The following is a 27,029-nucleotide window of genomic DNA, read 5'->3' as shown; positions in this document are numbered from 1 at the left end:
GAAGTTTACGTTAGTGATGTTTGTGACATGTTTTCTGACCTTATGTTATGTTGTATTTACATACAAGCCCAACCAGGATTCCTAAATTCAAGCAACCATGTTTTTTTTTTTGATGTATTGGAATTTACAAATGTATTTGTAGGAGATGTTTCTTAATGTCTGCGCTCTCTAATCCGTTTTTCTGACTCCCTCCTCCTTGTTCTCAGGTGAGTATGTTTGGTAAATCGGCATGGACGTACGATGAAGTCAGAGGACAATGCTACCTGCACCAGTTCCTCAAGGAGCAACCAGACCTGAACTTCAGAAACCCACATGTCCGCAAAGAGATGACTGTAAGATTACACGACCGCATACTTTGTTTTCTCAAACATTATCTCTGCTATTGACTCATTTCTAAAAGCGTTTTGGTTTTAGGTGACGTATCTCATACTGAGATCTTAATCAGTGTTGTCCTCGTCCTCAACAATCCTGTTTAATCTGTAGCTATAATCTGTGTTGATGGCCAACTGATTACACATTAACTTAAACGAGATAACCCTTGTTTGTTTTTAACTGCCAATTCACACAGCACCAAGAACAGCAAGGAAGACAGACTGTGCTTTAATTGTGTTTAATTTATTTCAATAATCAAATGACACTTGAACACTAGAATCTGGCCTTCAGCACAATTTCTTTCCACAGTCTCACTGTAAACACAGCATTTTTTTTTTTATTATTAAATTCATATTTATGTTTCTATTTTAGGATATCATTCATTTCTGGCTGGATAAGGGAGTGGACGGGTTCCGGATGGGTGCAGTGAAGCACCTCGTGGAGGCCGCACACTTGAGGGATGAACCACAGGTGGACCCAAACCAAGCACCGGTGAGTGTCACCTCTCTGCACATCATAACATCCAACCTCACTTGGTTCAGTTCTGCTACTGTAACCATTGTTCACTCTAATGAGCGCTGTTTGTGACGGGCAGCGATGTCTGCCGGCTTAGTTCGAGCAGCTGTTTGTCCTCACGTTGACTCGACACGGCCGCCAAAGATGGTAAAGCGCGTCTGATCGGCTGGTTGAAATTGATCCGTATCAAATGGCGGAGCAGGTGTGACACATTTAAACCCACGTAAGGTCACGCTTTAGCTCCAATCAGATGTCATTTCAGTGAGTGACATCAGAGGGTGAGGAATTCTTGAATCCTAAACAGTTTTAAGTTATCATTTTGGATAAATTGACCATGAAAAAGACACATTTATTAATGTTTTTGAATCGATATGACACTCATAGAGATGGTTACAAGTTGTTAGGTCTAGGTCGTCATGTTTAATATCAAATAATAATAGAAAAAGTCACAAAAAATATTCATAAGAGAAGTCAGTAACGGTTTTCTTTGTCAAGACTTTTTGCTACTCTTCTATTGTGCACTCATCAACAAGCAGCTGCTCTTCCTCCGAGGTCAAAGTTCAGTTTTAGTTAACAATCTGTGTTGTAACATTCAGTTACGCAATTCTATTATGACTTTTTTTTATTTTTGTTGAATGATGTAACGTGTGACATGTCAGAGTCCAGATTTTAACTATCTGAGGGATAAAAGCAGCGCTGTGGGCGGCAGCAGCTCCACTGAAGCAGTACTCTCCAGTGTGGCTGGTACAACAAACATAATCAGCTGAGTGGGAGAGTTCACAGTGTGCATGATGTATCATTCATCATTTATCTCCGGCTTAAATGTCAGGTTCATCTTGTGCCCTTGTGGAATTCAAAGGGGTTCATGATTCACGCAGAGCTCAATGAGAAAATACTTTCTTGTTCCATGGAGACTGAAGTTATTTCTCACAGAGGAAAGATTAAAAGAGGCATATTTTGGTGGATTAGCAAGTCATTGGGAATTACCTACCACTGGAGAATAACTGACTCTAGTGTTGACTGAGAGTTTTACTCACTGCTGCATTGACCGACTACTCATTTTTAATAACCCAAGCCAAGCGGTGCTGTTTTTTTTATCAATAAGTGGAACCAATAAATTACAATAAAGAGTCACAGCTGTGTATGTTTACTGGGATATCTAGAATTTTACCACAACCTTGAATGTGGTAATCATAACTGACCAGCTGTCAGTGTTCTCATTATTGCTTTAGTGGTTTAGTGCCGGTTGTAGCAGTAAATTGAGTGTGCTTTACTGGCTGTGTGCTGAGCGGTTTGCTCATGTGGCAGCATGTCTAAAGCTGCCGCCCTCAGTTATTAAATCTGTGAATAGATTTACGATCTGGTCCCATTCTGTGTGGAGCTTGTGGGTTGTCCCTGTGTTCTCATACACAAAAAAGACAGTATAATTCCACTGTCCTTGATAAGGCCTACAGCACTGCAGCAGTTCCTGGGCTGGTTTTTGATAAACTGTTAACCCTAGTACTTTGCACCGGTCTTTGTGGTCACATGAGGAGCCAGAGGGTGACATTTTTAACTTAACATGACTCGTTTTACTGCCTGTGTTATTTCGGTCTTCCTCCCCCATAACAACCAATAACTTACCAATAAAATTAGCACCAAACTCTGAACATATTTTAACATTACTCCTTCATTATTGAACCCAAAACTCTGTATCTGATTTCTACGTATTTTCCAACTGCCTGTCCCGTGACTGGACCCTGTACTTAGGCCTGACAAAGGAACACATTTACACCGGAGCTCCCATAACTCCCAGTGGGCAGAGAGAAAAACACAGTTGAGCTCCCCCTGATCCACTCTGGTTGATGATCTAAGGGTGGAAGCTTTACTATGAATGGACCTCTAGCACCATCTAATTCATATAATACCTGACATCCAATAATAGCTACATTACCTCATATTTATTTATATTCGCAACAATCCAGGAGTCTGTGGCCTCAGAGTGGGACCTCCACCATGACTACACCACCAGTCAGCTGGGCCTGCATGACCTGCTGAGGGACTGGAGGGCTGAGATGGACGGCTACAGCCGTGAGGCTGGCAGATACAGGTATGGGAGCCATACCATAATGCTATTGTACAATCAGGACTGGTATTGCACTTACCTACTTAATTTGCTACTTCATATGATGATCATGATGCCATAAGTTTCCCATAGATCTTCATTCGTAATTTTATTTCTTATGCAACAGTCCTGTGTGCATTGTCTTACGTCACAAGACAATAAGGTTAACTTGACCCATAGAGCCAATACATAATTAAGATCATTTTTCAGATTGTGCAAAATAATGCTGACTAAAAAAAAACCTCCCTATTTACAGGTCTGGAACCTTTTCTGGTACAATTCTTGTTTGGTTTTTGAAGTTTGGAATGATTAAATCCTTGTTTAAGGATTAATTAAAGAGTTCAGATGAGAAACTCAAGTCTTGAATGTTGACACTGTATGGCTGAGGATCAGATTGCATGTTATCATAAACAAGTCCTTTCTCCACTTCAGGTTCATGGTGACGGAGTCTTATGATTACCAGGAGGTGGATAAGACCATGATGTACTATGGCACCCCGCTGGTTAAAGAAAGTGACTTCCCCTTTAACTTTTACCTGCTGGACCTGCCTCAGAACACCAGTGGCTTGTGGGTTCAACATCTGGTCCAGCTGTGGATGTCCAACATGCCCAAGGGTGAATGGGCCAACTGGCTGGTGGGTCAAGAGGATAGGATTCTCTCTCACTTCATCTATACATCCCATATCCGTCACTTTTTAACGTCAGCTTTCTCTTCCATTCTGACTTCCTCCCCTCCCAACTCATCTCTCTCACCTCTCCACCTTCCATGTGTTTAAGGTTGGGAACCATGACAATCCTCGAATTGCCTCCAGTGCTGGTCAGAACTACACTCGTGTCATCAACATGCTGCTGCTGACCCTCCCAGGCACGCCCACCACCTACTACGGCGAGGAGATAGGCATGGAGAACGTTAATGTCACAGACAGTCAGACACAGGACCCGGCTGGGAAATACAATGCGGTCAGTACTGTGCATACACTGAAAAAAAAAAATCTCACACTGTAACGTCCCTGCCATGGCTTGTTTAATTGCATTGCGAAACAGGACAAAAATGTTTTTGGACTATTATAATAACTTACCACAAATTACAGCCTGGAAAAAGGCCATGAAGTTAAATCATCCTCTCTGAATACATTTTTTTTTTCTAATCAGAGAAAAAATGTTTTAACCTTCATGATGGTAGGATTTATTGCAGTTTTTTTTGTATTTGAGAGTACATTTGTTTTATCTTAAGAAACTGGTAACCACATGAAAGTATGTCCATAAGCATTGATGAAGATGAAGTGCTTCCTCCTTTCACTGCAGAGTGCCAGTCGGGACCCTCAGCGGTCTCCAATGCAGTGGAGTGGTGACATCAACGCAGGCTTTAACAATCAAACCAACACCACCTGGTTGCCGGTACACCCTGACTACAAAAGCGTCAATGTGGAGGTACAGAACTCTTTCAATACTGTTCAACTCTGGAGAAACATCTGGCCAGAGCTTGCTCAACTTTTATCTTATTTTACATCATGTATCTTCTTGCAACTCTTTCTCTTCTAGGTCCAGAAGGAAGATAAAGGGTCTGTTCTGGCTCAGTACCGTTTCCTGAACACCCTGCGTCAGTCAGAGCTCCCCTTTCAACGTGGATGGTTCTGCTACGTCCACGCCGATGCCAACGTCTTCTCTTACCTCAGAGAGCTGGACGGGCTCCGACGAGCTTTCCTCGTTGTGTTGAACTTTGGTGACGAATCTGCCATCACAGATCTCTCCTCCGTTCGTGAGTTACCGGACCAGTTGGAGGTGCTGATGAGCACAAACCAAGTCAACGACGGCAGGGCGTTACAAAAGTCTCGCATCCTGACGGAGGCGGGAGAGGGTTTGGTGATTCAGTACTCCATCCACACTCGGTTTAATCCAAAGCACCCAGAACAGTGCTACGTCTCGGAGAAGGCCTGCTATTTGAATGTCATAGATATACTTTATAAATGCTAACTAGATAAACAATGGCACTCATTGTTATTACAGTTCACAGCAGCAATCAAATAATCATGATTCTTTCCTGACGTCTCCTCTGTACCAGATTTATGTCTTATAATAAAGAGGACCATTGCAGATACATTTACTGTCGGTGTTCGGCTGATGTTGATAAAGATTTGGACACCATGGTGTCATCATATTTGTCGTCATGATGGTAGATGTTTAGGTCATTGTCGTTAGGTTCCTGACTCCCCCCTGATGGCTGATTTATCTCTTCCTCCTGTGTGGAGGCCGAGGAGGCTCCAGGTCCAGCTCTGTGTAGAGGAATGCTAGCGAGAGGGCTTCCTGTGTCAGGGAGAAAAGACAGAGGACACATTTTTTTGTCTTTTTTAGTACCCATCAACTCACCTGATAAAACTGATTTTAGTGTTCACAATGTGAGAAAAAGGGTTGGGCTAAATTTAAAATGCCAAACTAACTGAAAAAAGTCTGATCAATTAGGCACAGCTCTGATTTTTTTTGTTGTTGTGGGATTTGGGTAAACTGATTTTTTAAACTGATTTATAAAGTGTAAGAAAAAAAAGATAACTGCATTAACATTTGAACTATAGCCACAAATATTCACACTGCGGCTTTAAACAAAATTCTCTTTACAGTATTGTATAATTGTATTAGAGGTTTTGGTAACAAGCAAAATTACATAGAGAAAAAATGAAACCACTAGAACTCCTTGTGTTTAAAATCCAAGATGTGTGTTTCGCATATTTAAGAAGCTCAACTTTAAAAACTTGGGATTTTTTTTTTTTTTTCCAAAGCTTCAAATCCCTTTAAAGAGCCAGTAGAGTGCATTACCTCCTCCAGCATCAACTCAAAGTCATCTGGTCCGTGGTGATTTGATCCAGGTTGAATATTCAGAACTACGTCTGGTGCTGGTTCACATTCTGGAAGATCAAGACAGACAGAAAGACGGAGGTCAAAGGCAAGACGGGGGACATTGTTTAAAATGTCCTCCCCTAATCTTATTGCATGCCCACTTCCTCTTCTCTCCCTCTCTCTCTGTCCAGTTACCCCAAATCTTCTCTCTCTCTCTCCTTTCCTCTTTTCTCTCCTTCGATTCATTCATGCTGCCAGCTGATATTGCCCTCCCTCTTCTCAAACCCCACCATATTATCACCCCCCCCCCCCCCCCCCCCCCCGCCTCTGTGGTACGGGCTGTTTCACAAGTGCGGTCTTGACCTTGACAGCTCCCAGTCTGTGGCGTCTAATCTCTCGCTCTGATACACTATCTCTTTACCATGCTAATGGGGCCTGCCCACCCGCCTGCATGTGTCTACGCCATCAGCACTTTATCAAAGACTCCGGAGAACAAGAGAGACAGATTAGGGAGACATATACACACACACACATACACAGACACTTAAGCCGCCTGGTGCATGTGTGTACGAACAACAGGAAAGTGAGAGAGGGTGAAAGAGAGAGATAATGTGAGTGCGAGACGGAGAGGAGAGAGAGAGAGAGAGAGAGAGAGAGAGGGGGAGTGTAAAGAGGAGTACCACCAATGTGGTGTAGGCAGATTATAAGTGAGAGGGAGAAAGAGCCTGTCTAGGGGGGAATGAGAGCAATTAGCTGACACTGACACACACACACTGACACACACACACACACACACACACACACACACACACACACACACACACACACACACACACACACACACACACACACACACACACACACACACACACACATACACACATACACACACGCTATACTACAAGGTGACCTATGCTATACTTTGGTCATGAACTTCAAATGCTGTTAGCAGTTTCCCCCAGACAGGCAGCCATACGTCGGTCTCTGCAGCCTCTCCAGACGCGCACACTGACACTACTATAGGGAGCTGACCCTGAACTATTAAAACCTCTGATGATGCAGAAATATCACAACTAAAAGGATGTGGGAACAATTAGGAAATCCATCCCGGAATGCACACGCAAGGAAAATGTACACAAACAGACATATTTATACAATAGCATGCTTGGCTGCACACATATGCATCTATGTAATAAACAAGGGATTTAGCTGTCGTGGTAGCATGTGGGAGAGTGTGTGTGTGTGTGTGTGTGGGTGTGGGTGTGTGTGTGTGTGCACATACCTGACTCTGGTTTCATGGTGGAGTGTGTATTAATGGCGTTTTTTAGCCGCTCGGTGTATCTGAGGACGCCTGCCAGAGGAACCCTGGGATCACCGCTGTAGGCCGTCAGCAGAATGGATGGGTAGCACTGGCTCACAGAATCACACACACACACACACACACACACACACACACACACACACACACACACACACACACACAAATGGTTACCTCATAGCAGTTTACATTATGCTGTATCCCCTACCTCAACATGTAAAAGGCTTTTGGTAGATCTTTTAGTAACGTTTAGCTGTCAGTAGGACTAAACAAAAAAATCTGAGCTTTTTCTGTTTTAAGCTTGTTTTCGGAGAGCGTCTGAACATCACTTGTAGAGAAAGTTCTTCAAACAGAATGGGTTTTCAACATAGCCTCAATTCATTATTTAGCTACCAGTAGGCTACTTTACATTGCAGAGCAAATTTAATTTAAAAGAGTAAACCTACATGGTTGCCTATATTTCAGATTAAAACTCATAATAGTTCTTCACAGTAGAGACATCTGGCAAAATTCATTTCTAAAGCCAATGCTCAATAAAGCTGCACCTATTTTTTTTTTTTCCTTTCATGTTATTCCACTTCTTACCTGAGGGGTAATGTTGTGAAGGGGACAGTAGGAGGAGATGGTGAGTCTATGTTTTGGGTTTCCTACTGGGTCTCCCCATTCTTCTCTATCCTCCAAAGTTAGAGGCAGGCTGGGATCCTCCATAGTTCCCAACACATCCAGGAAAGGAGCCTGAACACAGGAATAGAGATGGCTTGGGTGTGTGTGTGCTTGTGTACATTTTGTTGTAATGAGTATCTAGACAGTCCTTCAATCTATATTTAACTCTTACATATTGGCAAACACCTGCTCTGTTAAAGTGCTCTTGAGGAAGACAGAGAGTCTCTAATATTCTGACATAGAAAATCCCTAAAAAGCTACACACTCCATGACGCCAGCACACAAATGCTAAAATCTCTGGTGATTTAACATCTCTACCTGCAGCGTGACAGCCCGCATCATGTGTGGGTGTCTGTTGCACAGCGCTCCCACTGGCACAGCCCCGGCACTGCAGGCAGTGAGGGCAGTGAGTGAAGGAGATGAGACTCCTAAAGAGAAGAGGTGATGGAGGCAGGCCTTAAGGTCCTCCACTCCTCTCTGCTTCCCCGCCACACGAGCGTGTCTGTGCCAGGAGAGACCGCGCTCTCCTCCACCTCTGGAAGGTGTAAATGACAAAGATTCACTTCAACACAGACGTTTGAATTCCAGACTTAATTGGCCTTCACAGAACATTTCCAGCAATTTCCTGCCACAAAACATCCAATACACAATATAAAGACAGGGCTGGTTTTTAAGAAAATACGTTACCTGATGTGGCAGTAGGCCAGGGTCCAGCCCTGCTCCAGCAGCAGCCTTTTCTCTGGGCAGAACTCCATGTTGAGATCTCTGCCATAAGCTCCGTAGACATGGAGCAGTAGTGGCGCCTGACGCAAACTCTCCACAGGTTTTGAATGAAACAGTGTCACTGGCACCAAAGTACCATCCTACAGAGGAGAGGCAGAGAGACTGGTTTGGAGGCTGTAAGGAGTAGATGTTACAAAGTGTTAAATGATCTTGAAACAAGTCACCTGCCCTTCTATATGATGAGTTCTAGGTGTATATGTGCATGACCAAATGCGTACCATTGAGGTCTTCTGTCTGTGGTGGCTAAAAGAGCCTCATCAGTGGACATGTGAGCCTCAAGACAAAATGCTTACCCCCCCCAATGCTGATAGTGTTTCAGTGTGTGTGCATGCGTCTTGTATGTCACGGGGTTCTTACTGGGTTGCAGGCTTCTAAGCGTGTGGTTGTATAATTTCCCTGGCTCTCTGGGGAGGACACATCTTCAGTGCCTGATAAAAGCAGCCCATCCTGAGGGTGTAGACAGTAGGGCACCGGGAAGTGGACCGGAGATGAAATCAGGAACTCTAACACTCCGCGTTGGTCTGCCAAGCCTGGCCTCTTGGTTTGGATGGCACAGGCCCAGGAGGGGAGCTTGGGAGTATAGAAATATAAGCATGTGAGACATTAATACATAGAAGCAAGATATGTGTAGATTTGACCAAGTGTAGATTTCATGCATTGTGTATTTCTGTATGTTGCTGTGTAGAATCTGCACTGGCTGTGAAAACAAATCTCTCTCTGGGACATTTCTTCTGTCGTTTTTTAAAAATGTTTATACATATTGTAGTTATTGCTCCTTTAACGTTTTTTACCTATTTATTATTCTTTACTGTGTGATTACTTATTTAGTATACCTGTTTTGATCTTGTTTTTTTACTTATGTCTCTTGTTTGCACTTTCCACTCGGGACTAATAAAGGATTATCTTATCTTATCTTATCTTATCTTAAAGACTATTTAAAAATATAAAGCAGTCTAATAGAAAAACAAGAAGAAAGCAAGAAAAGAAATAAAGCTAAATGGTAAGGATTCCAGTAACACATGACTAAAAGAAAGATTGCCAGCAAGGAAGTAAGTAGAGTTTTGGGTCACACTGACCTGTACAGTGTATGCCTCCTTGGGATGAGTCAGCGGGACCACGTCCAGGATGAGTTCACCGGCTGGTGTTCTCCCAACTAACACACAGTGGTCACCGACCACATCCATGTCTTTGATTACAGTGCCAGTGCCGGGGCCAGGGGCAAACAGAGGCTCCCAGGAGACCATGGATGGCTCTGAGAGAGGGGCCTGTACCACCTAGTTTTTTTTCCATTTAAAAATGAAAACATTAAATATTTACAAGAAATGTTTTCCTTCCAAAGTTCCTGCACCAGAATCAAGTTGATAATAGGGACCGACCGTACCCAGTCAAAACATTAAACAAGGCTTAAAGGGTGCCAACATACAGAAACCTTTTTAAAATACTGTAACTTCTGAAACACACGTTGTACTTATGTGAAATGTATGCACCCTCCAAACAGTGTGTGTTTACAAGTGTATAAACTCTACCTGATATTCTTGTCCCGGCCCTGTGTTAGTCAGTATGATCAGACACTTTCTCCAGTGCTCCACATGGTAGAGGAGGTCCGGCTGGCGTGGCTGAACCAGGAACGGCTCTAAATGGGCTGTTGTTCTATCAATTATCAGAACCTCTGAACTGGTCCTGCTGCTGCAGTTGATGCTCAGTATCTGTCTGTCTCTTGACAGGGCCACCTCCACAAACACACTGGGGAGATGGCAGAGTATCAGTTAGAGACGGTTCTGGGAGCAGAGGCAGCTTAGATGTAGCGTTACTGACACTTACTCAGGATGTGTTTCCTCATACACAGAAGTTATCCTGCTGCCACTGGAGGCCAGGTCCAGCCGAAACACTCTGCTGCAGCGTAGACCCTCCAGGGTTGTGTAAAACAGGACCTCGTCTGTGGCCCACTCTTTACACATGCAGACACATACATACACAAAAGTATCCTTTTATTTTAGCCAGGACACTATTACCTCAGGCGCAAACTACCGTATTTTCCGCACTATAGGGCGCACTGGATTATAAGGCGCACTGTCAATGAATGGTCTATTTTCGATCTTTTTTCATATATAAGGCGCACCGGACTATAAGGCGCATTAAGCGAAACAAAACAGTCAGCCAGTCAAACTTCCTCCACTTCCTACCATTGATTCATTAATGTTGAATTCTCTCGCAGCTGCTCTATTCCCATGTTCTCCTGCGTGACTGACAGCCTTGAGTTTGAAGTCCGCGTCGTAAGCGTGTCTCTTGACAGGAGCCATGTTGGTCCTTATACACACACACTGTAATATTATGGTGAAGCACAGTGTGTATTACTCCGCGACGCTCCTGACTACGGTGGCCGTGATGCTGCTGCGGTGCGGCTTTGTAGTTTACTAAGTCTACTAAAACATGTTGACAGAGCGCCGTGTACCACACAAAATCCGCTTCGAGGTCAGTAAGCACAACCAGAATTAATCCATATATAAGGCGCTCCGGATTATAAGGCGCACTGTCGTTTTTTGAGAAAATTAAAGGCTTTTAAGTGCGCCTTATAGTGCGGAAAATACGGTATTTAAAACTTACCAAAGCTCAGGACTTTATCCAGTGTGAATACGACATGTGGGGGATCCAGAGGTGAGGGATTTATCTTTCCAAGTCTCACGATTACACACCTGGATGGTCACAGGACAACCATCCACTTATTCATTCAGTTACTGTTACAGTTTAATACATTTGCCAGTTAAAGAAAAAATGCTTTCAAGTTAAGGATATTTTGCGTGTATGATTCACCTCGGCTCTTCGCTGTGAGCAGTCTTAAGTGTTGCAGCAAGATGCTTTTCCTGTGGGGACAAACGTATCCTCTGGACAGCCCACTGAATCCTCTGCCTCCTCTCTTCATTATCAAGTCCTGTCTTCTCCTTCTGTCCAGAGACTTGTCCTAGATTTAGCACCTGCTCTGGCATCGGCTCACCTAAGAAAGTGGGAATGAGATTAATACTAATAATGGAATGCATAAAAATGCCGTGGGGATAGAGTTATATAAGAAAAGAAGTACTGCAGTTTTGTAATCTTGTTTTTGTTTTGCCTTCCGTCCTCCTTTAAAATGTTTTTCAATTAAATACCTAAGGATGAACTCCAGTCTTTAGAATGCAATAAGGGCACTGGTTTCTGTTCCCAAGTTTCAGGCTGTAAGAGTTGTTGACATTAGTAGTCAAGCTACATTCATGTTTTCTGCTTACTTTGTCTCTGGTCCATTCTGTAGATGCCATCACTCTCAATGAAATAGACATGGTGATGTCCACAGACCTGTGCAAAGAGAAATGAAAGTGACACCAAAAGGCTGAATGTTCGTGCCCTTTACATTGAGGTTATATCCAAACTCGATACCAAATGGTTCAAAATAGAAGCAGAGGGCCGACCTTACCAATGAGTGATCAGGTATGTTGGAGAACCTGCGGTACGTTGCCTTCAGTCTCCTGGTGAAATACTTCTGCAAGTCCTTGTACCGCTCAAGTCCAGAGCTGAGATGATCAGTTGATAAGTTTGAAGTGTCCTGAAATAAAGCAACGTTATAAGTTATTAACAGGTTTTTTCACACTGTAACCGTACACTTTCAAATTGCAAGGGCCATTGCTGTTTCAAATCAATATTCAGGTCAGTGGGTCAAGAAACTGAACGTCTAAATAAGATGATTGTTGCTTGTTAATCACTCAGTGAACTGGTGTTAAGCTGTTATTTACCTGTGTTATGTCAAAAACACATCTGTAATAACTGCGGAGGAATGTTTTTTGTAATAAAGTGACATTGATGGTTTCGTTAAGTGTATGCTGCTGCAGTTTAAAATGGGATTAAGTGATAAGAAGCCTGCCTATGTTAAACATGTTATCGTGGGATGTTTGAGTACTGAACAATGGTAGTTTTTACTATCTCTAAACGCACTACAATGATTGCAAAAGACCTACATTCCCTGGTGACATGTCTCTTATGCAAAACAAAAAACAAGTAGGTTGTAAAGTGATTTGTAATAACACTACTGCATTATTAACTCCCTGTAGCTTTTTTTTTCCCAGTGTTAATGCAGTGATCCACATCCAAAGGTGCTTGATGTCAGCCCTTTGCCCTTATCTGCAGCTCAGTACAACACTAGTTTTGTCAGCCTGGTGCAGAGACACCTTTTTGCATAATGCATGACATGTAATCTAATACCAAGCAGGGAGGTGAGCAGAGACAGCGTCTTTAACGTTAACTGAACACCCTTACCGACGTGGAGCGACGGTGGAAGGACAGGAGGAGACATGGTATCCGTCTGCAAACAGAGAGCTTCCCAAATCGCAGCAGAGAGGAGAGACTGGCCATCACACCAGCAGATTACACACATGCAAACTGCGATTATGTGTGTTTTAAGAATAACTCATATGACAAATCAACATTGCATTTCAACAGGAAATATGCATTGTTTCATAATTTAATCAACCATCCTGCACTGCAGTGGACACATTCTACACACGTGTATGATTTCCTAAACAAAGCCCACTGTGGATGACGTTTGGAGCCAGGACAGACTAAAGCAATCGAGCTCAGATGAGCGCCGCCGCCTGTTTGTTAGAGACGATCGGGCTGCTCGGTTCGATAATCCATTACTATGCCTGGAAACACCAAAAGTGTACGGAAGTAGCGTGTTTTCCATTGTGGGTGTAACAGGTGATAACAGCCAAGCACATAGGCGAGGCATTTTGAGAGGAAAAAAAACCTTATTTTTGTACAGCCACGTTTCTACCGGTTACTGTGACAGCCTTACAGACAGGGACATTTTTTATTTTTTTCATTACAGGTTTATACCAGCCCTCATCTGTGGAGGTAAAATGGAGAGGGACTCTGCAGAGAAGAGCGAGCCGGCTCCACCGAGGAGGAAAAACATGAATGGAGAAGACACCTGCGCAGCTATTTCCACTGATGTCGCCAGGGCCAGGTGGACTCTACTGAGACAGGTATTCCCCAGAAAGAGAGCAGCATGTGTAACACAACATGTGTTGTTGTTTGTCCCCTGAGGGTGAAGGGGACATATTGTAGAAGTCTTTCCTCTCTGTTGTGTTTCCTACAACGCCACTGCTTACTTAACTTTGGAATACAATTGTGCCATTTAGTATTTTATGATCATACAGTATTTATTCAAGATCAAGATGATGTGTGGAATACAACAGTTTCAGTGTGTTGAATGTTATGGCATCAATCTTGTTTCATTATGTTTTATAACACTATATTCCAGCTTTACAGTGTTTTTGTCACTAGTAAGAATCTCTCTCTCTCTCTCTCTCCTCCGGCCACATCATCTGATTAGCTTTACATGTACAATTACATTACATTACATTACATTACAGTCATTTAGCAGACGCTTTTATCCAAAGCGACTTACAATAAGTGTATTCAACATAGGTATTCAAGAGAACTACTAGTCACCAGAAGTCATAAGTGCATCTCCTTTCTTAAACAAGCATCTTAAAGCATAAACCAGAGCAAAAGTACAGTGCAGAAACAAACTAATAGGAATACAATAAGTGCAACAAACTAATAACAAACTAATAGGAATACAATAAGTGCAACAAACTAATAGGAATACAATAAGTGCAACAAACTAATAGGAATACAATAAGTGCTAAGCGGAAGGCTCAGGGTAGTACTTCTTGATAATAACCTTGTGCACGCAGGAGCAGTAGCTGTGAAAGTAGGGCTTTCACTTTTTCCCTTAGATGGACATCATGCAGACATTGCAATGTGATGACAAGAAAAGCTCTCTCCAATGGGGCCATCTTGCATTCTGCATTTCTTCCTCTTGGCGCAGTAATGGCCTCTATGTGTGGACTTCACCAAGATAGATGGATGGATGGATCGATAGAAAGATGGATAGATATAAATATTTACAGTACCAGTCAAGAGTTTGGACACGCCTTCTCATTCAATGTTTTTTCTTTATTTTAGTTTAATTTTCTACATTGTAGATTAATATTGAAGACATCCAAACTATGAAGGAACACATATGGAATTATGTGGTAAACAAACAAATGCTCAACAAACCAGAATATGTTTTATATTTTAGATTCTTCAAAGTAGTTGAATGAGAAGGTGTGTCCAAACTTTTGACTGGTACTGCATGTGTATAGATATATAGATAGATATAAATATGTATAGATAGATGCTGTAGAAAGAACTACAATATCTAATGTAATGAATTCAGTTTTTTAGAGTTAATCATGAAAAGGTGCAAATTCATTCTGTACATTCATTTGTATTATTCAGGGCAATTTGTACTCTGTTTACAACAACACATTTATAGTGTATTTAACTTTCATTTGATTCATCTCAGGAAAACATGACGTTATTGAAATGTTGGACACATTAGATATGTAAAATGACCTCTTGTCTGTTGGAATTAAACCTCACACTGTCAAAATTCATTCTGACACTCTCACACTGACAGATTCATTCTGCAAATGAATGAGAATATTTACCAGTTCTTTTCTGGAAATTGATATCCATTAACTCTCCTTTTATTTCCATCCCGACTCTGATAGGTGTTGCGTCAGAAGCAGGCGGACACTCCAGAGGTCAAACAGGTGTCTGTTCGCAGGTTCGCAACGTTTGATCTTTTCAGTAGGAAAAGGCTTCTGACACACGACTCTAGTGATACCTCAGATGACCAGTGGGTGGAATACAGAAGTGTCTACTTTCCGGAGTACAGTGCCTTGCTCAGGTAAACACACAATTGAATGATCGCACATAAGGCTCTAGTTTCATGTGGGCACCGATAAAGCATGGTGACAGTGCACCACACAAGGAGCTGTTTCATGATGTCACATCAGACTAGTTTGGATAAAGTCAGTATTTAACACTTTCCAGGTTTATACAGTGTCATCTTGCTTTTATCATCAAGGGTTAAAAGAGCAGATGGTGATAACATCCCCGGAAACATATTTAGAATATTTGGTTTGTTTTGAATCGCATATCATTTCAAATGTAAAATGTTGTACAAATGTAGTGCTCAATTTCGTCAAAGACTTTTTCGTATATTTTCTTTGGAATGATGCCAAGATTCTTTTTCTTGTTTTACTGTCTAAAATTGTCCCAAACCGCTGTGTAATCCTCTATATTTTGTGTCTCTTAGGGATAACCTTGGGCCTATCAGAGTTAATGAAGTGCTCAACAGTTTCGACAACACCGGTAATGTCTGTAAGTACACACTTTATCGTACTACTTGAAGGCAATGTGTTTGTAATATGTTAGTGTGTGTAGGGGTTTGTGTCCACTGAGTTTTGCTTTACCTGCACCACACCCTGGCTTATATCCCATTCTGAGACACACAAAACACACTCAAACAAACTCCACAACTTTGGGTAAGCCTCATGCTGTGTGTTGTTAATGTTGGATGGATGGTTTGATGCAGGTGGTTTGGTTCCATCTCTTGAATGGGGGTTAGTCTCTTGGGTGGCTTCTTAAGCAGTTTATCACGCACTCATTCCTCACAACTACCTTTAAATGTTTTTCAGAAGGATATTGGGTTACAGTCTCCTTACTGCTTCAGTAGACAGTGATGAGTAGTTTGGGAAAAAGGAAAGAGCATGACGCACATGCTTTATGATATGGAGTGGAATAGCATCCCCTCAAACACAAGAGCCTTGATTTCACCTTCATTCTGTCTTCATTCTGTTTTGTGAGGCGAGGTTACTTCTGGTTCAGTTGTATTCAGTTTCACTCTGTTATGTTCAGTTATTCCTGATGTCTTTTTCGATCTTATATATCTGTTATAAATGTTTTCAGTCCTGTCATGAATCCCGTCATAGAGGTATTTCAACCCAGCATGCATGACTGCAGTTTACATGAGTAAAACAGTGATGTCAGCTACACACATAATCTGTAATTTTTGGTATAATCCAGCCAAGTAGGATTTTTTAGGAGATTACAGACAATTTTTTTAAATTTATTATTATAAGTACTTAATATTAATTGCATGAGTATTTCTTGTATTGCCAATGTTGGTTGGTTTTTGACTTGTATACAATACAACTTTATTGTCCAACTTGGAACGTGGAAATATGTCTTTGACTAAACCTCAGCAGCAGTATAAAACATTGCAACACCGACATGAATCACTAAAAACAACATATGCGTTTATACAAGGACAGAAATCTGGGTTCAGCTCCACAGGCCTGTTCCACCGACTTAGTTGTGGCCCCTTTGTAGTTATTATAAACCCTTTTCTATGCAGGTCCACCTTCACAGGCATGTGATGGGTTATGACAAAAGTCATGGTCTAGCGTTAACCAGCCAGGTGGCCCCGCAGGAGTCAGGGTCAGAGGTGAAGGTCATGGCCAGGGGCTACTTCATTGAACACTGGGATCAGACTAAATAAGTCATGACATAGCTCTGTGGCTGCTCTCATTCCAACCTGCTGGAATGGATAATCCCTTTTCTCTACAAGGAAACAATAGGATCAATACTTTTTTTTTTTTTTGGAGAGAAAATGAATAGGTCATCATTCATTCCCTGTGTGCGTGCCTTGGGGCACTCTAACTGCCTTCACTGTGCTGTTTCTGATTTTCAGATTCCTCATTCCCTGTTTTCTCTTCATTCTCTTCCTCCTCTTGTATCTGTAAACCATGAACTAACATAAAGCTCTCCTCCCTCATCCATCTTCCCCTCACCCCAGACATTTCCTGACTGCTTGCAGTATACCCCCGCATCCCGCTTTCCCAATCTACCCCTCTTACCATTTCTCCTCTTTCTTTCTTCCACCCCCTCCATCCCTCTCTCCTCCCAGCTGGAGTCGTGCTTGGCCAGATGGGTAACTGAGTTCCTGACTCGGCCGGTGGATTAGCACAGCCGGAGATGAGAGCATAAAGGTGGGGAGAGGAGAAAGGGGGGGAGTTGGTGGGTGGGCATGCCAGAGGTTGAGTGTGTGCGTGTGTGTGTGGATATATATGTGTGTGTGTGTGTGTGTGTCAGGAGTGGAGAGCCACTAGCAACGGGACCTCGTTCCTCAAACAATGAGCCAGCCATCTCCCTCCTGTTCTCCATCCCATGTTTGGGACTAGTAATGCGTGAGATCAATTAGGATTGGTTGAGAGGAGGCTCTGAAAGGCCTAGAGGTGACCCTGTCAGAGCTCTGGGGTATATTTTTGGGGATGGGAGTCGGAGAGAAACCCCTCTAAATACACAAACACACACACACACACACACACACACACACTTACCTACTTATGTTTACTCCTCACAAAGATTTACAGCCGTGCACTTACGGTTGCAAAAATCCACACAGTCTTGCTAATGAACACATATTCACGCCTTTGCCCACCATCACATCCTCTCCACCTTTCCTGCTATCTTGATAATCCCCCACCCCTGAGGTGTGGACAAGCCCAAATCCTAGGGGTCCTTGTCCTCCTGAATAGCAGGCTAAAAAGCCTGGCCGGATTAGCCCACAGCCTCCAAAATGTGTGGACTCAGCTTTAAATTGCTACCCCCCTCTCAGCATGACCCCTCTCTCACCGGCTATTGTGTTCGTCCCACCGCTGTGCACGTACGTGAACAATATGTTGTTTCTTAAGGTGACGTTAAGCTGGAGTCAATGGTTTCACTTCAAGACCAGAGGAGCTGACAAGGAGTCTTAATGAAAGTGTTTTAGGAAATGGAGAGTGTATCTTAGAGATGACATCATCTCACTGAGGGGACTCAGACAAACATGGAGTTTTGAATATATGGGATATAGGCCACCGCTGCCCAAATCGAATAAGCATTTTATTTATTTTGAGGAAAGATTCAAGCTCAAATGAAACCATATGTAAGGTTTTATGGAGAATGCATGTATAATTTACAGCACATTACCTATAAGTCTGTGCTGTAACACAGGCCATGCTCTTGTACAAATATACTTAATCGGGCTCAAATAACGATTTTACTTAATGACTTCTCCGATGAGCAGGTTCAGATTATATGCAGTCTGGTCAGGTCGGGTAGGGTTTTGTTTTTCTGTCGCCTCAGATCTGTGTATCAATACGTTTAATACCCAAGTGGATCTGAAAGGGGGCCGAGCCTTCTCAATATCAACTTTGATCATGCGGCAGCTCATAATAACAGCGAGAGAAAATATTATAGTAAATAAGTAGTAATGCTATTTAATGGAAGATGTTTTGTTGGTGGAGGACTTTCAATTGTTTTTATATATTACCCTTTGGTATATGAACAACTGTTTTTGGGAATTAGTTTCTATGATGTCCATTTGGTCATTAGGACATTATAAAAGTTATTTTTGCTCTCTAAACTAGGCCTACGGGTGTGTTTTGGATTGGGTCCAACACTTTAGACCCATGAAGACCTCTACCTGGGGGTACCTGGGTGTTTTATAGATGGCGCATGCATCTGCCAGGTAACATTGGTTATATAAATACTCACCTACCTGCGTTTCACACAAAGCACCCCCTCTTGTGGTCATTAAAAAGTCGTGGAACGTCAGTTACATTTGTATCTCGTTATATGTGGTCAGTGAATAATTGGGCCTATCTCAGACTGGTCTTGATCACTTTGAACTATTTGAACCCTGAACTTCCGACCTTCCTGGTTCTCTAGCGGACAGCGGGGGCTTGTAATTGTAAAAGAGCTTTGTACGGCCGATGCTCGGGGTTGCAGGGGTGCTTGTTTCCTGCTAGGGATCAGGATTTAAGGACACGATACGGGCCCTTGGGGTAGAGTGACTAAGAATGCATCAGAGGAGGTGTGTGCATGTGTTGGACAAGGTTTAGGAAGAGCTTGTTGACATTGCGGGGCTTTTGGTAATGGGGGCTTATTAGGTTGTAGGGTTACTAGTTGGGTTCATGTTGCAGGCAAAGGTCACAGTGAAATACCCCCCCACAGGAAGCCATAGAAGCAGCTAAATTTAGATTAATTTAGAACATTGCTTTCCCTGTTCCTGCATTAGTGTGTGCGTGCATCTTTGTGTGGATAATCAAGAGCCAGGCATCCTAATGAAGCCTAATGGAGCCTTCTTCACTACAGCTGTCATTGTCTGAATGGCTACTAGTCCTTTCATCCCCTCCGTCATCCCTATTATCTCCCACAGTCTCCACCTATCACCCCCACTGGTAAATACCACAAGCCCTGAATACTTGAGTGTATTCAGTGGGGAGGGGGGGGTTAGCTGGTCATTGTCCTTGTGTATATCTGGTGTTAGCTGCGTTATTTGACTGTTTGTGACATAGAGGATCAAAGTCACCGTAGCTTACATACCCTACTGAATAAACCAGTCATCACTGTTCACGACGGCCTTGTGTTCTCGGACGTGTGTGTGCGTGTGTGCATGTGTGTGTGTGTGTGCGTGTGCATGTGTGTGTGTGTGTGTGTGTGTGTGTGTGTGTGTGTGTGTGTGTGTCCTGTATCCTGTATCCAGTGGTTCTGTCACAGTCATGTGTGTTTAATGTTTTGTACTAGCATTCTTAGGGACTGTGTGTGTGTGCATGAACATACAAGCGTGTGTGTGTGTGTGTGTGTGTGTGTGTGTAATAGGTGCCCCCCCGTAGCCTCCCCTTGTGCCAAGCCTTTAGCTGAGCCCTGTTTGCATAATTATGCTAATACATTGTGCCATACTGCTAATTAGACCTTGTTAGACAATAGAGCTAGACTGTGAGCTGGCAGGCATACACACACACATACACATGCACACGCTCTCTCAGACTGTTGTGTCAATGACAAGGTTTGTGGTCCCCCTCTGCGCCGTTTATAACGTGCTCTCTATAGAAATTGTTCTCTACGGGTGTGCTCTGGACTGAGCTCAGGTGTTTCTCACAATTCTGATTTAAACTAATGGAACAAAAATCAATGTGAAAACAAGAATGCTACACAAACGTCCTCACAATCTTATAAAATTGTTCCATGTCTTTTCTGTAATTCACTCTTATTCCTCAGAGCTGTTGTTAATTTCTCTTTCTTCCAGCAAATTTTCCTATTTTTCTTAACTGTACTGATTGTGAGCCAGTCCAGGACCCTTACATAAGAGAAAAAATTATAATTTGTATAATTTTTGGAAACATACTTTTATTGATATACAGATAGTCAGTTAAAATGAATTTATTTTCCAAAATGCATTGTATTGGCACTACTACTCTTGTCATTATTAGAAAGGAAAACATTTTCTTATTGTAATTATAGTCATAAATTATATTTAACTTTAAGTACCTGGTAATGTCAGTGGTATCAGAGTTTTTCATTTTAGATGTAAAGACATTCTACGACTATGAATTAATGACCCATACTAGTGCAAAACATATCCCACTAACATGCTTCAGGAGAGATTGAATAGATGGCTTAAGTTGTTGGAAATAAGCTAAACTACCTACAGGTGTGTGTGTGTTTAAGGACAAAAAATATTTTGTAGTTGTAGATTAGTTTAACAGTGAAGCTTTCACAAGGGTTTCTCATGTCCGCACTGTTGTTGATATGCTGCGGTGTGATGGGGTGTAATTAGATCCAAATTCTGTTCACATGGTGGTAAACGGGGTCAATAAATGTGGCTTTTAACGCGGCCTACAGTTACTGTTCCCTCAACCATTTTTTTCAGTATAAATCTTAATAAATTATGTGGTTTTAAATTAAATTATTTACATGTTTTCGATAAACCAAATGAAAAGTACGGAGCAAAAGTATATTATATTTTGTATGTTCTTTAGAGTTGGATAACCGACTGAAATTCTCCATAACTGTTGTTTAAGATCATTTTTAGCCATTGCCATAACAGTTAATGTTTCTAAACCAATAGTTTCACAATAAACACAAAGACAGTCACACAGTAAGTGGATCTGGCTTTTAAAGCGGGTATGCACATGCGCATGTAGTGTGTGTGTGTGTGTGTGTGTCACTTTGTGGTGCAGGAGTGGGGGTTGAGGTACTGTTAGCACGACTTGAGTGGCTTGAGGGCACATTGAAAGAGTTGCCGGTTGACTTAATTGAAAGTAATTGATTTTTAGCTTCTGTAGCCTTGTCTCCTCCATCCGTTCACTGGAGGAAACAAGAAACGGGGACTTGCCTGAAGTACTGCTGGCTGGGTGTTGGAAGCATCTTGACACTCGAGAAGTAAACAGTCGCCACAACTATATCTGAACGCAAGTTGAAGCTAATGTGCAGATGCAGGCATTAATGTTGATGTGCATGCACGCACATGCACGTGCACACTGAAACTCTCTGCAGTAAACCATTGTGACTTTTAGCATAATAGGGATTGAAGGTGAGCTGCTGGGTGTAACTTTGCTCAGGGAGTCCTCTCCTATTATAGCCAGCAGTTGATTATGTGAATTTGTGCATGACTGAATGTTTCTGTGTGTGTGTGTGTGTGTGTGTGTGTGGGTGGGGGTGTCCAGATGCGTGTGCACGTTTGCACTATTACCAGTAAGCGGTGGGGATTAAGTTCAGGAAATGAGTAGAGCGTTAAAGGGTGCTTCCCTGCCCAGTGCTCTTGCATTGTCACCGCTGCTAATACTCAGCTAATTACAAGGACATACTTTAACAGCAAGCTCAGCCCGTAACCCCTCATGTCCCTCCACTTCGTTCCCTTCCTTTCTTAGGTTACCCCCTCAACCTAGAATTAGAGGATGGAATGAAAGAGAGAAAGAAAACAGAAAGAGTAATAACAGGTCCCCCCCCCCCCCTAAAAAGCTCACCTTCCCTCTGGACGGATACAATTATTGGATTTCTCTCCATTTAAGTCACCCAACCCCTATGTGCCCCTCCTGGCAATGTCCCCTATGGTGCTTAAGCTTAGCATTGACTGGCCCCTCCAACCATGTAACAAACACAGACACACACACAAAGAAAGAAAGAGAGAGAGAGAGAGTATATCATTGAGTTGTGATTAATAGTTGAAACATCATGCCATCGAGTCATCCGTATCACCTAAATACATTATACTCTACCTCATCCTGTTTAGCTTTTAAGCTTTTTACTCATGCAAAGGCTTTTTTTTTAATGTGTGAAATAAATATACAAGATGTAATAAAAGCTAAGGAGGCTGGAGAAGGAAGTGCCCCAGCCGTGCTGTCAATACCTTTGTAGCACAAGTATATGTTTCATAAGTTGCTATGCCAACTCTTGTGGTAATCATAGACAGGAATCCTTCTTTTTTACATCACTATACTTTGAGCTAAACATTTCGGTCAGTACACAAGCATAGTGATTCCTTTAAAGCTAAAAACCCTCAAAGATAATATTTTTCTCTGATTGTAGCTACTTATAGGCTTTTTATTTTTGATTGCTGACGTCCGGGCCGGCAGTATAGAATCTTTTACATCATCACCTGCAGTTACGATGATGAATAACCCTTATAACTGCGAAATAGTAGACTGCATGAGATTGGCACAAATGTATGAAACTTCAAGTAACAAATGTACATTCATGTATTTTTAGAAAGCTGTTCATTCAACCAGATTGAAGCATGTACCCAGTACAATGCAAAATATATTACAAGATCTAGCTGTAATTCTTACTCTCCATGCATACATTGTTTGTCAGTGTGAATGTATGAATATTTGTGTTTACCATAAATGTATGCACACACACATATGTGCTGCACATGCTTGCATTAGAGAGCTAAGTGATTAGTGCAAGGTAGTTAATTTGGCTCTCCTCCCTCTTGTTCCCATCAAGTGCACCATGTGTACTTCCAAAGGCACAAGTGCAGTGTGCATGTGCATGTTTATGTGTGAATATCCCTAATGGTGTTTTAAAACAAATAGATGATTAATGTGATTAGTGTGTTGGTCGGGGAGGTACACGGCTATAGTAAATGGTTACATGGTCATATGGGAATAGGCTTTGGCTCCACTCCAAAACACTGTGAATGTGCGTGTTTGTTTCAGGATTACCTTGCTTTACATTTGTTTCACCATCTTCACCTGATCTAAAGCAAATTTCTGTAGTTTTTAAATATATATATATTTTTTTTTCTCTCCAGTCTTGCCACATTTACTACAAAATAAAGCGTAATTTTGTAGGCAGGTAATTGTTTTCTTGCAAAACAGTTTCCTCTCACAAAAAGGTTTCATGTCACTATTTTCCATCATTGAAGGAATAGAAACGTAAAGCTTTTTCTGATCACCAAAACCTTTTAAGGATCCTAGGAAACATTTTAAAAGCGCAGAAACCTGGTTTAAGTTTAATTATTGCCCCCAATAGTTGCACCAACTCTAAAGCTCGTACTAGAGGTATTGGCTTTTGTCTTCTATTTAATTAACAGTGTGAGATATTTAGTTCAAAAAGTTCCAACGGAGAAGTTGAGCTGCCTTCAACCTGTCACCATGTCTTTGCTGAAACTGCTAATGTGTTTTGTTATTTAGCTAAGGAGCCATTAAATTGCTTAGTGGCTCACTACAGCGTTAATGCAGGAACTGCTACAGTACTTGTTCGCTCTGTCAGTCTCTTTCCGTCAGGAGAATCCCTAAATAGCCCCACAGGGGCAGTTGGCTGCGCTAATGCTAAAGTAGGTGTTGTTGCTAATGGGTGTGCTGAATGCAAATGGAAGCTAGCGTGGGCCTTTGAGGGTAAAGTTAACTGATTTTCAAGTGCCCCCCTGAGAGACTTCCCTAATCGCTAACTAGCGGTAGCATCTCTCTGGGGCTCCAGGCTGAAGGGACTAAATCTGTTGTGGCTGTTCTCACTTCAAACTGCCATATTGTGCTTTGGCTTTACTCCTTCATCTTAGCATATAATGTGGGGAAAAAAAGTTTGATATTAGCCGAGGGAATTTGAAAGAGTTAAAGACAATGACAAAATATATATTTTTGTGGTGTACATTTTTATGAAACACTACAAATTGAACATTTAAAAATGTTCTTTATTCTGAAGTAACATGGCTTTTGATGAGTTTTAGGCCTATTTCACATTCACCCACTTTGCTCACACCTCTTTAACTCTCTTATTCTGTCCCTCCACAGCAGGCCATGGCGCCAAAGACCTTTGTGTTTGCCAACTGAGGCTGAAGCACTCTCTCTCTGTCTCTGTTTCTTTCTCTCTCCCCCCTCTCTCTCTCTCTCTATCCCCCCTCTCTCTCTCTCCTGTAAGGTTAAATAAAAAAAACTTCCCTTTGCAGAAAGAGATATTAAAGTTGGCTAGATGAGACATTATCTGCATTGAAGGTCTTACAAAATGTGTTTATTTTTTGATTGATTTGATTTTTTTGAATTTCATTGACTTTTATGTTTTTTTTAATTAGCTGTGATGTAGCCACTAGTTTCCATTTTAAGTGGTGGTGACTAAATGCCCTGAGAGCAGATGCTATTAGTAATTGATCACTTACAGGCCAGATTTAGCAATATAGAAATCACTGAGGTCAACTGCTGGAAAAACACTGAGTGTTATGAAAGTAAAATGTATTAATAACTTGTATCACAGTACAGCTAATAACTAGTGTAGTCCTCACAATGGTCTCAATACTACCCATGCAAACCCCTAACATTTGCACACATTAAATAATTAGGAAAAGTAATGACATGTCTTGAATTTTTAATTAAAAGGTCCATAGAAGTCAAATTAATCATCAAAACATCTTAGCCAGAGAATCGTCACAGAATTGAGGTTCTGGACCCAAATATAAGACTGAAAATTCTTAATAGAAAATGTTTTGATACAAATCAATTAATTGGCTAATTGCTTTTATCAGCAAATTGTTTCAGCACTCATTTATTTCATTTATCTGCACATTTGTGCTGCAAATTAGGTGAGGATATTTGAGAAAAAACACAGAACAATTGATACAGCATATACAAGATTAGTCAATTTTTCTTTTTCACAAAGCCACTGATAAAAATCTGTTTGTTTTTTAAATGTTCCAACATCGTGTTTTAGTGTCTTGATCCCCTTATCTCCGAAGATACAGGGGCACAGGCCCGATATACCACTGAGGTCTGATGATAAACAAAAAATAAATGTTTTAAGGCTTATATGCACACACACGCAACAAACCTGTGTGTGATATGTGTGCGTGTACTTAACATGTAAGTGTGCGTGGGTGTGTCTCAGTAGGGACTGAAAGGATTACAGGAAAATTGGTGTGCAACCAGGATGCTAGATGGGTCCCCTTCAAACTCTCTCTGCTGCCCCACTGGGCCTTTCTTCAAGCGTGCGTTCGTGCGTGCGTGTGTGTGTGTGTGTGTGTGTGTGTGTGTGTGTGTGTGTGTGTGTGTGTGTGTGTGTGTGCAGGACTGGAACTAGAGAGGGAGGGGCATCTTTGTCAGTGCCCTATGTCTTTAGTTCTCTCACCCTTTTATAGTTTGTAAACTCTGTAACAAACCCTTATCTTAGCTGACATAAAAAAAAAACAAGAAACGAGGAAAAGCTTTCTTTACAGTAAATGAATGGCTCACTCCTCTGCACCAGAGTTGTGGTTTTCTATGACAGTGCTACAGGTTCTAATCTTCTCTTCCTGTGCTGCTGGTAACATCTCCCCTCCCTGTTTCATTGCTTTCCTCTCTGCTGCGCTTCTTCCCACCCTTCTCTGCCTTCCTCTCTCTGCCTTCCTCTCACTCTCTCCACCCACCAGTGATTGCACAATCTTCCCATCACCACCATAATCATAACAGCCCGGGTTCTGTGTGTAACCACAGCCAGTCTGCACACACATACACACTCAACAACACACATACTGAGGCGCGCACACATACTGAGGCGCACACACACACACACACACACACACACACACACACACACACACACACACACACACACACACACACACACGCGCGCATGTGTCCTGGTGGAGAAATACAGTTGGAGCTTTTATGCTGCTTTCCCAAGTGGCTGTTTTCGAGCGCAGCCACAATGGAGGGCCTAATGTGGATTTGTTTAGAGAGCTGGTTAATTGGAGTGGGATGCTCTAATTGCACCTCTTTCAGTGTGTGTGTGTGTGTGTGTGTGTGTGTGTGTGTGTGTGTGTGTGTGTGTGTGATGTGGGATGTGGATGTGTGTGTGTGTGAGTGTCACCTGGCCTTTGTTTGGACTGTGTGTGGGAAAACATTTGCTCAGCTATAACTACACTACACAAACACTATAAGCTACATAACACACACATAAGGGGTGTGAAGTGTCTAAGTACAGAGAGCGGGGGGGACAAATAGACGGAGAAAGAATACATGAATAGTACGCCTTTTTATAATAGGTATAAGCTACTGTATGTGCAGAGCACTCCCATTTATGTGAATGCTCAACTTGTGTTTGTTCATGTGCCTCCCTCTGTCTCTTTTTGCTGGTGCCGTCCCCCAGTTGGGGGTGCTCTAAGTCTTTGTATGACTCCACTGCTGGCTTGTACATGTGTGTAGGTGTACATGGATGCCTGGCTATTTGTATTTTGAAGCTTACTTGGAGGGTTGTAACAGTAAAAGATTTTCACGGTATG

At 42.1% G+C, this 27,029-nt stretch overlaps 3 protein-coding genes across 4 annotated transcripts in view; 2 read left to right on the top strand and 1 right to left on the bottom strand.

Moving 5' to 3' along the window:
- Window positions 1-4,977, top strand: part of slc3a1 (solute carrier family 3 member 1) — a 7,611-nt gene extending 2,634 nt beyond the window's left edge. Inside the window, exons 4-10 of the mRNA XM_054599866.1 lie at window positions 207-332; window positions 745-864; window positions 2,853-2,977; window positions 3,425-3,626; window positions 3,769-3,951; window positions 4,297-4,422; window positions 4,534-4,977. Coding sequence (XP_054455841.1) covers window positions 207-332; window positions 745-864; window positions 2,853-2,977; window positions 3,425-3,626; window positions 3,769-3,951; window positions 4,297-4,422; window positions 4,534-4,965 — 1,314 coding nt within the window. The 3' untranslated portion in view covers window positions 4,966-4,977. The remainder of the gene's footprint in view (window positions 1-206; window positions 333-744; window positions 865-2,852; window positions 2,978-3,424; window positions 3,627-3,768; window positions 3,952-4,296; window positions 4,423-4,533) is intronic.
- Window positions 4,978-5,202: 225 nt separating this feature from the next.
- On the bottom strand, window positions 5,203-12,990 carry prepl (prolyl endopeptidase like). The gene is made up of 15 exons (XM_054599865.1): window positions 12,869-12,990; window positions 12,033-12,161; window positions 11,848-11,914; window positions 11,399-11,579; window positions 11,192-11,280; window positions 10,409-10,535; window positions 10,114-10,330; window positions 9,664-9,861; window positions 8,945-9,157; window positions 8,492-8,667; window positions 8,123-8,339; window positions 7,727-7,876; window positions 7,106-7,232; window positions 5,803-5,891; window positions 5,203-5,295 (listed from the first exon to the last, which is right to left on the bottom strand). The coding sequence occupies exons 1-15, from the start codon at window positions 12,962-12,964 to the stop codon at window positions 5,218-5,220; spliced, it is 2,154 nt and encodes a 717-aa protein (XP_054455840.1). The 5' UTR covers window positions 12,965-12,990; the 3' UTR covers window positions 5,203-5,217.
- Window positions 12,991-13,273: 283 nt separating this feature from the next.
- The window catches only part of camkmt (calmodulin-lysine N-methyltransferase), a 102,912-nt gene continuing 89,156 nt past the window's right edge, over window positions 13,274-27,029 (top strand). The window contains exons 1-4 of one of the 2 annotated variants that reach the window (XM_054600163.1): window positions 13,274-13,309; window positions 13,440-13,596; window positions 15,178-15,356; window positions 15,768-15,832. In XM_054600163.1, the coding sequence (XP_054456138.1) occupies window positions 13,471-13,596; window positions 15,178-15,356; window positions 15,768-15,832 (370 nt within the window). In that variant the 5' untranslated portion in view covers window positions 13,274-13,309; window positions 13,440-13,470. Of the gene's footprint in view, window positions 13,597-15,177; window positions 15,357-15,767; window positions 15,833-27,029 lie in introns of both variants that reach the window. The other variant, XM_054600162.1, reaches the window with a different exon arrangement.

The sequence above is a fragment of the Anoplopoma fimbria genome, chromosome 6 (genome assembly GCF_027596085.1).
Source record: "Anoplopoma fimbria isolate UVic2021 breed Golden Eagle Sablefish chromosome 6, Afim_UVic_2022, whole genome shotgun sequence".
NCBI classification, from domain to species: Eukaryota; Metazoa; Chordata; class Actinopteri; order Perciformes; family Anoplopomatidae; genus Anoplopoma; species Anoplopoma fimbria.
Note: the sequence above shows the minus strand (reverse complement) of the source record. Positions and strands in the feature narration are given on the sequence as shown.